Source organism: Triticum dicoccoides, chromosome 2B, assembly GCF_002162155.2.
Source record: "Triticum dicoccoides isolate Atlit2015 ecotype Zavitan chromosome 2B, WEW_v2.0, whole genome shotgun sequence".
Classification (NCBI taxonomy): Eukaryota; Viridiplantae; Streptophyta; class Magnoliopsida; order Poales; family Poaceae; genus Triticum; species Triticum dicoccoides.
The window spans coordinates 597,223,325-597,232,442 of NC_041383.1; the positions used below are offsets into that span (position 1 = coordinate 597,223,325).

At 47.4% G+C, this 9,118-nt stretch overlaps 2 protein-coding genes and 1 long non-coding RNA gene across 3 annotated transcripts in view; 2 read left to right on the forward strand and 1 right to left on the reverse strand.

The window, feature by feature from the left end:
• LOC119361034 overlaps positions 1–707 on the forward strand; it is a 1,073-nt gene extending 366 nt beyond the window's left edge. Inside the window, exon 2 of the mRNA XM_037626427.1 lies at positions 1–707. This exon is cut by the window's left edge and continues 274 nt beyond it. Within this exon, the coding sequence (XP_037482324.1) occupies positions 1–470 (470 nt within the window). The 3' untranslated portion in view covers positions 471–707.
• A 1,938-nt stretch (positions 708–2,645) lies between these two features.
• Positions 2,646–5,584, forward strand: LOC119368087. Its single transcript, XR_005176520.1, has 4 exons — positions 2,646–3,273; positions 3,485–3,564; positions 4,236–4,438; positions 5,458–5,584. It is a non-coding gene; the product is annotated as an uncharacterized LOC119368087 (long non-coding RNA).
• Positions 5,237–7,464, reverse strand: LOC119368086 (cationic amino acid transporter 6, chloroplastic-like). Its single transcript, XM_037633438.1, has 4 exons — positions 7,107–7,464; positions 6,664–6,886; positions 6,014–6,576; positions 5,237–5,934 (listed from the first exon to the last, which is right to left on the reverse strand). The coding sequence occupies exons 1-4, from the start codon at positions 7,462–7,464 to the stop codon at positions 5,393–5,395; spliced, it is 1,686 nt and encodes a 561-aa protein (XP_037489335.1). The 3' UTR covers positions 5,237–5,392.
• Positions 7,465–9,118: the final 1,654 nt, after the last annotated feature.

A 9,118-nucleotide genomic window follows, 5' to 3' on the forward strand; every position in this document is an offset into this window, starting at 1 on the left:
CCCACCTCAGCTCCGCAGACTGGGCCGCCGTCGCCGCGGCCGCCACCCCGTCCAAGACCGCCAGGCAGTGCCGCCACAAGGTCGAGAAGCTCCGCCGACGCCTCCGCTCCAAGCGCCGCCGCCCCTGCCCCATCCTGGACGGCATAGATCTGCTCGACGACCCTTCGTCGTCCCCATCACGCTCCCACTCCCCGTCCCCGCCGCCGCCGGCCTCCCCGCTTCCCCCCTCTCCCTCCCCGCCCAAGAAGAGGAAGCGGCCCGATCCCGATGAAGAAGGATATGCCGGGGAGAGCGACGTGGTGCAGGCGGTGAGGGCGATCGGAGAGGGATTCGTGCGCGCCGAGCTGAGGAGGATGGAGGCGGCCAGGGAGTCGCAGCGGATGCGCATGGAGATGGCGCTGCGGCACCTCGACGCGCAGCGCCGGCTCCTGGAAGGTCTCGTTGGCCGCATCGTGGACGCGTTGGAATGAAGCGGTGGCGCGGCAAAGGTGTTCCTTCCTTTGAAGATCTTTCGTGCTTTCTCCTGGTTACACACTCCCTGGCGAGTTGAGGTGTTAGAGCTGTGTCCTTCGTATACTTCACATAGATGTAGATGCGTAGAGAGCAAATCCTGCTGTTTTTACTGTCTTTTGTATAGTTGTCTGGCCGAGTGGAAGCACTTCTTATGGGAAAGAAATAGATCTTGAGTTTTCTTGATCTGGTACTTACATATCACGTTTCAATTTGTTCGGATTTATGTTGTGAGGAAGATATATTATATATAAGACATGAAATTCTGGCAGCTATGTTTGTCCTAGTTATAATTTCAGCTGTCCCAGCCAATGATCTTATGGTGGTAAGGCGTCCTAAGGCGAGCAGCCACCGCTTGACGCTGCCTGGGTGTGTTGCCACCGAAGTGGCCGAAATGGGCCGCTTTAAAAACAATGGTCCCTGATTGATTTAATTTGGAGACCCCATGAGGTTCTTGGTGCTTGTCCATGGAGGAGGTTTATCCTGACCCCTAGTTTCCCATCGTTGGGCTTTAGATCACAGCCCGGCTTATTTAGTTAACCTGCACTTAATTGTTATGGCCTCACTTTTAGTAACTCTAATCAGGGTTGTGCATGGTTTGTTGCTGTGTGGATTTCAATGTGCAACATTATTAGTTGGGCTTGGGCCATTGAAAAATTGAGTTTCCTGGAGCCTTATTTCTATCTGGGTGGTCTTTGTAAGCAGATACGGATATAAGGGAGTAGTGATGTTCAAAATTTATATTAATTTTTCTTGGGTTTATCTTTTATGGCAGTATGGAACCAAGGAAATTATTACATGGCAGCACCCTGTATCTACACTTAGGTAGTTAGGTGATATATAGTGCCCAACCCATAAATTCTGAAATCTCCAATATGTTAGTACTACTGTTTTTTTACAGATCAAGCAAATAAGCCTGAAAGGAAGTCCTTATTAGTTCTTCTTTTGTGTCTTTCTTTTCTTTCTTCTGAACCTGCTACCCTAGCCAGTTCTTGTCTCTGTGTTGCGTTTCTCTTTCAGAGTCTTACCGGCGCCCCTTTTGCCAATAAAAAGTAAAGAAACTGTCTATTTGGACAGACTGTATTATTCCGTCCACCTACCTAGTATCAAATTCTCAAAGCAGTACACTTAGTAGTTGCTATTACCCTACAAAAAGAAATGGATTCTACATTCATTTAATAATAGAAGTCAAGCATGTAATTAGAACCACTCAAAATGTTACTTAAACAAACTATTTCCTTGCACGCAACTCTAAAGAAGGCACTGACAAACGAAGATGCTCGGGAAAAGGATAATAGCTGAGACGGGGTTGGTGTGTGTTCTAGTTTTCTTATCTCTTAGAATTACTCACCCAGTAAACATATGCAGAGTTCCATTCCAAATTGATTCGAGGCACTAATTTGTAACCCTACTCTCCCTTGTGAAATATCGCACATTGTAAGTAGATAGATTCAGCAGTCAACGACGCTCTTCTACACCAGGTTCTGTTCTACCCTGAAACTGATGGTCGTCTTACGACATGGCGTAAAAGGTGAATATGTTCTCCTGCTCCCCTTGGAGTTCTTTACACTTGCTTATACACAGATGCTTCATTGAGATTCCCCGTGGTGCACTGCAACCTTGGGGCCATCCTTTGTTGACCGCCTTTAGAATAAAGGAAGATTCTTTGGATCGTTCATAAGAACAACCATCATCTTGCTGTTATGTTTTGTCTTTTCATTTCTTTTCCTTCCTGATTATCTTCCTCGTTTTTGTGTTTGTGTACAATTCGTTCATCACTAACAAACAATGGGTTTTTGTTCTTACCATTGTCCCTATATATTAGTGCCTATCACTTGTATGTTCCTCAATTCATCCATGTGAATTTGTCATATACCATAAAATGAGTGATACAAACAGAAAGAGGAATGCTAGCTGAGTTACAAGTGGATGCGAGGTTTGGCAGCGAATAATTGTAGCTGGTAATGGCATATATCATGCACGATTGCTATCATTGCATGCATATATTTGCCTTGTATGATGTTCTAGCGCTGTCTGTAACTTTATTTAAATTTTTATTTGAAAAACTTGTGCTGTTTCGATGTTGGATATGGTGCATAACTGTTCTTTTTTAACTAACAAACTTACCACAATGCTATGCCTGTTTGCACGTTTCATCAGTCACAGGTATTTTACAAATATATATCATTCATGACAATAATAATGCTGTGATTACATCTGATTTGTGCGTCTTGTTGGTCAAACTTTATGCGACACATGACTGAAAATTTTGTAGGCATGTTTGGATGGATTATTTAACTTGAATTATTTTTTAGTTTTGTACTCACAAGTGAGCTGAAAGTTTAGTTGCTGCTGCAAATGGTGGTATTCCATGATCTGCTACATTGAGCTTTTTGCTTCTTAAAATCTTCCTATCCAATGAGTACTCTACATAGCTACTTGAAAGTTATATGTTTATACAAGAAAGGGTTGCATAGATGCAATCTAGTACTTCCTTTGGGTGTCGATTAATTTGCCGCAGATGAAGGCAAGTGCCACTTAAGTAGAATTTAGGACCACCATTAAAGTGAGTGGTCCTGAGCATGCTTGCATCCATCCATGATCTATCTGCCATGGGTTGTTCAACACTGAGCAACCACTTAATTAGCATATTCAGGTTTGCAGATTGACTTGATGTGGTGTGCTGATTTTGTAAGCAGGAAATTGCTCCATGATGCCTGGCTTTACTTCCGTGCTCCATCATGTGTGGTCCTTGAATTCTTGGTAAGATTGTGTATAATAAGCATTGTTATATTGATGAATATCTTTTCTAAAGCTATTTCTTTCGAATCTTGCGAGTTGCGAGGACCGCCTTTTGTCGAATATTCCCCGAATATGCTAATGTTTTTCAAGGAAACAGAAAATGACCTTTTGAAATCACTTGGGTGTCTCTTTTCTTTATAATGTAAATATTAGCTATTTAACTCTTTTGCAGTGAACATTTCCCCCTTGATTGATGTGGAAAATGTGTCCGAATTGGTGACATCATTTCTTGAACAGGTGGCAACTGGCAAGGTAACATTTGATCTAAGCGAAGTGTTATTCTACTGGAGTAAAACTTGAGGTAGAATCTTAACTGTTTCCATTGTTACTTTGGATAAAATGTCACACAATCCTTAGGAAAACCACTCGAGCCAGCACGTACCTGTAGTAAATCTGTTCTCCTCTTACAGTTTATCAGTGAAAATTTTGTATATGAATCATTAAAGGAAAACATAAATGTTTGGATGGAGCATTATAGCAAATTAGCTAATCATATAGAAAAATTGAAGGACCATGTAGAAGAAACTACATGTTCTTTCTAATAGAGAAGAAATAGGCACCCTTGAAGAAATGAGGATTTGAACTTGTGCATCTATTTTCCCAGCCAGGTGAGCCAGGTCCAACTTCCTGTTTAGTTGGTTCTAGATTGTAGTGTGATTTTCTTGGTGGATTTCCTCTGTTTGTTTGGAGAGTATGTGATGATTTGAGGCACTGTTATGCCTCAGAAGAAGACTCAGTTTTAATAAAAAACGAGTAGCATGGTTGACATTATCTGTTTCAAATGTATTGAAAATTCGATGTATTTGAGAGTGTGTCTGCTATTTGCATATTTTAATTGGTTTCAATTTTCTCAATTTTCTGAAGCATACTTTATTTTCTTCATGTCTTACGCTGAAGTTTAACCATATCTTATGTTTAAACAGAGGAATGGCAGATCTTTGATCAAACAACCACATGCCCTGCACTATCCTGCATATATGCCTAGAGAAAAAGCAAAGTTACAGGCCAACAGTTTTGGCCAGTGAGCAAGCACAAAAGCAGGAAAAGAAGGGATTAACCTAAAGCTAAAGCGGCATCTCTTTTGCCCGCATCTTTTCTAGGGCAACGAACATTTCCAAGGAGACAGGTAAGCGTATGTCCATATTGTATTATTATTAGGGATAAGTATATTTTTGGTCCTCGAACTCTTACGAGTGTTTAGAAAACGTCCCTCAACTCTAAACCGGAGAGTTTTCGTCCCTCAACTATCAAAACCGGATAGTTTTTGTCCCTCATGCCTCTTCGGGCAGTTTTAGTCCGGGATGAACAGTAAAATCGAAAAAATAGCAAAAAAAACTGAAATTTTGCAGCATCAAATAAACTCTGGTGCGCAAGACCCGTGCAAAATTGCAAGGTGTTTTGACATTCGAGCAGCTTGTGGCAAACAAAAAACTATAAATATGTACGTCGGTGGACAGTAAATAAAAAAAACAAAAAAAATGAAACTTTTTGGCATCAAAGATGCTCAGGTACGCAAGATGCGTGCAAAATTTCGTGATCAAATGACATATGAGGAGCTCTGGCCAAAAAAAACAAAATAGCTCACTTTTTCAGAAAAATAAATCTGAGCCAAATGTTTTTTTTGTCACGAGTTCGTACAATGCCCAAACACCACGAAAATTTGCACGCATGTTGTGCATCCAAGGCTCTTTGATGCCAAAAAAATTCATACTGTTTTGAATTTTTTTGCTATTTTTGAATTTAATGTTCACTAACGTACATATTTATTGTTTTTTGTTTGCCACGAGCTGCTCGAATGTCAAAATACCACAAAATTTTGCACGTGTCTTGCGCACCAAACTATCTTAGATGCTGTAAAATTTCAGGGTTTTTTTTGCTATTTTTTCGATTTTACTGTTCACAGATTTTATGTTCATCCCGGACTAAAACCGCCTGAAGTGACATGAGGGACGAAAACTACCCGGTTTTGATAGTTGAGGGACAAAAACTCTCCGGTTCAGAATTGGGGGACAAATTCTAAATTCTCGGAAAAGTTCGAGGACGAAAAATATACTTATCCCTTATTATTACGATGCTATCGCTAAGATAATATGTCTGCATTGGCGTCATGAATCATTGCATTGACGATCTCATTTTCCTCGGCAGTGTCTGTGGAGTGCACCCCGTAGCACACGTAGAAGATGGTGATCACAAGGCTCCAGATGCCGAACCTCTGAAAGGACCTCACCTTCAGGGTTGTCATGAGGAACACATTCAGGAAGACGGACGCGGCAGCCGGCCATGGCATCAGAGGAACCGTCCACTCCGACGGTGGCCTGGTTGCGCCCTGCTGTGCTGTGCAGTGGAAGATTGCGACGACCGCCACTGACATCGCGCCGAACAATGCCATCCCCCACCGCCACTTCCCGTCGATCCTCCTCGAGAGGGAGAAGCCGATTGAGCTTAGTGTCAGGAGCAGCAGGAAGAGGAGGACGTGGAGCGGCCGGGTCGCGCCGAGCTTGGCGTACCGGTGGTAGATGAGCGCGTTGGCCACCAGGTAGAAGGCCAGGAGTGTTCCGATCGATATCATCTCGAACACTATCTGCAGCTCAGTGAAGAGCGCGATTGATGCCGTGCAGAGTCCTGGATATTGACAGAGCCTCTAAGTCTTACATACACAAGTTAGTGGGAGTAATGAATTGGCAACATTGTGATGAGGTACCTAGAAAGATGGTGGCGTTCATAGGGGTGCCGGTGGAAGGGTGGACCTTGGCGAGCCACGCCGGCACGAGCCTCGCTCTGGCGATGACGCACAGGTACCTCGCCTGCCCCAGCATGGCCACCAGCAGCGACGCCACGATGCCGATGCTGGCGCCGGCCCCGACGACGTTGCTCGCCCACCTCCACCCGGCCTTGTCCCTGAACGCCGATGAGAAGGGCGCGCTCTCGGTGATCTCGGTGTAGGGCAGCATGACGCAGAGCGCGACGGACATGAGGCAGTACAGCGCGGAGACGATGAGCACCGATCCGGCGATGCCGACGGGCAGCGCGCGGGCGGGGTCCCGGATCTCCTCGGCCATGGTGGACGCCGAGTCGTAGCCGATGTAGCTGAAGTAGACGACGGCCGCGCCATCGAGGACGCCCCGGACTCCGTAGGGCGCCAGCCCGCCGGGCGTCACCATGTTCCGCGCGCTGCCGTTCCAGAAGCCGGCCACGATGATGAAGGCGAAGAAGAGCAGGTGGAACGCCGTGAGCACCATGTTGAGCGTCGAGCTCTCCTTGGTGCTGCCCTTCAGCAAAACCAATGGCGACACACTTGTAAAACGCGTATGCATACGTAGGTAGGTGCCGATGAAATGTGTCGGTATATACCTGTAGCAGAGGCATACGGTGAGGAGGAGGATGAGCGCGACGGCGGGGAAGTCGAGCGCGTTGTAGCCCTTGGCGATGGCCTCCACCTCGACCCTCCACGCGTTGGGTTCCGTGACGCCGCACGTCGACGCCAGGTAGTCCGTGAAGCTCCTCGCCACCGCCGCGTTCGACAGCACGTACTCCATCAGGATGTTGGCTCCCCCGAAGAACCCCACGAACTCACCTAGTAATAGTAGTATACAAACATTTGCAACCACGCCGGAGCCGGACAACCAAAACGATAAATCGAACTGCAGATTTACGGTGTATTTTGGACAATGGCATTAGAAATTTAGAATGTTCTTGGCCGGCCGTTTGAGCAGCCAGTTGTTAATTATGTTGCGGATCACATGGTGGTTTTCAAGAGGAGTCGATCAGGACGTCCTAACTCGTAACGTACGTACCGAAGGTGACCCTGAGGTAGCTGAAGGCGCCGCCGGCGACGGGGACGCGCACGGCGAACTCGGCGTAGCAGAAGGAGGACAGCAGCGCGGAGACGCCGGCGACGACGTAGGAGACGAACACGGCGGGGCCGGCCGTATCGCGGGCCACCCTGCCGGTGGTGACGAAGACGCCGGCCCCGAGCATCCCGCCCACGCCGAGCCCCACGAGGTCGTACCACTCGAGGCGCCGCGCCATGCGCGCGCCCGACCGGTCGCGCACCTCGTTGAGCTCCTGCGCCGGCGTCCACGTCACCAGCGCCCTCCGCCGCAGCCGGTGCGGCGTCTGCGCCACCGACAGCAGCACGTCGCGCAGCGCCATCGGTGGTCTGGCGCCGCCAGCCGCTCCCTCCTCCTCCTTTGCTCTTGGTGGCTAGCTCGGCGGATACAGAGAGTAGTATTTATACACCGGCGTTCATCAATTCAGCTAGCGCTATTTTAGCTATTAGTTATTTGGACGGTGGGCAGTGAAGCCGAGAGCGTGTGCCCGGCCGTGAGTGACAGTAGCAAGCGTGCCGTGGGGAAAGCTTTGCTTTGCTTCCATGGAGGTTGCAGCTTCTAGTTCAAGGTCTGGTTTCTCCCTGTCTCTCTTGCGCCTTTTCGTACGTGCAGACGGCCGACTGACTGCTCTCGCTTGCATGCTGGGTCGAGAGCGTACGCGAGCCATGTGTTGGCCTCAAAAGGAACGTCACACGAAGGCCACTTGGAACTTCGTATGTGGTGAACTCTTCATTTGCACGACAACAACACGAGAAAATGCCCCGAACAAATAAAGCAGAGAGTTTCATGAACTATGTGGAGCTCAAGCTAATTGCCTGATCTCGGATATCAACCGATGGATGGCTTCGAAAAGGCTAATCTATGTTGCCACCACGTACAGAAGCTCACATGGCGGTTGCGCAGATGTCTGGTGAATATATACGCACGTACTCCACTGTGGCTAGCTAGGTGTATCGAGTAGAGTAGCTAGCTACTGTATTTCTAAAAGATTGGGTCATCGGTCGATTCGAGAAGTACGTGTGTACGTAGAGCTCAAGATTCTTCTGCAGCTGTGTTGACAACTGTGGCTTGGCAGGAGCCAGCGAGCAGGGGGAGGTCAAATCCCTACGTGAGCCCCGTGAGCGGAGCCCCAACACCAGATGGGAGGGCAAAGTTGATCGAGTCGTCGTCCCCTGGCAGGTGCTTGTTAGGCTTCTCGCTCCCGTGAAGGACAGGTTTCTTAGGGGACTTCAAAACCAAAAATGCTAGACATACAAAAATTTGTAAAAGCCTGTAAACTGTTTTCATCTAACAACCAATCACAAACCTCTCCCCCCCTGATTTTCAGGGGGGTGGGCCGTCCCGCTCACCTGTTGGCCAATGAAAACTAAACCACCCTGTAAAAGCCTGTAAACTGTTTGTACGTGTAGCATTGCCGCTTCAAAACCCCAGCCCATCCAATCCCCCCCTCCCGGTCATGTTTTCTTCCGCTTCGTCCCTTCTCCCCTTATTTTGTATCCGCATCGTCTAGCTCCACCGTCGCCGCTGTACCTCTCCGCTCGTCACAGAAGCATTGTTGGACGTTTGCAACCAGCACCGACGCGCCCGCTCGCCTTTACAACGGCGCTGTCCACTCTGGTGCCCGTTTGTACCCAGGTACACTCTGCCCCCGTCGACGACCTTCATGACAGACACCATGCTCGGCAGGTGTTCGGTCAAATGTCATTGAGCTTATCTTCAAATGCTATGTCGTTTATTAGAGTACGAAGAATGGCGAGCTATTCGACCATATATACCCTAGCTAGCTAGGGCCTAGATGTACATAACTATTACCTCTGTGCCAAAATATAATATGTTTTTGTAGGCTGGTAGCTACTATTTCTAAAAGATTGGGTGATCGGCCGATTCAAGAAGTACGTAGAGCTTAAGATTATTTCCACAGCTGTGCTGACTGTTGAGTATCGTGATTATTAAAAACACATGGTAGATTATGAATT

Excerpts from the sequence above, each read along its gene's own strand:
- LOC119368086 (XM_037633438.1), bottom strand. The coding sequence starts at position 7,464 with ATGGCGCTGCGCGACGTGCTGCTGTCGGTGGCGCAGACGCCGCACCGG. Across the intron at positions 6,577-6,663 it reads ACCGTATGCCTCTGCTACAG|CACCAAGGAGAGCTCGACGC; the intron begins GTATATACCGAC and ends GCTGAAGGGCAG. Across the intron at positions 5,935-6,013 it reads GAACGCCACCATCTTTCTAG|GACTCTGCACGGCATCAATC; the intron begins GTACCTCATCAC and ends GTCAATATCCAG.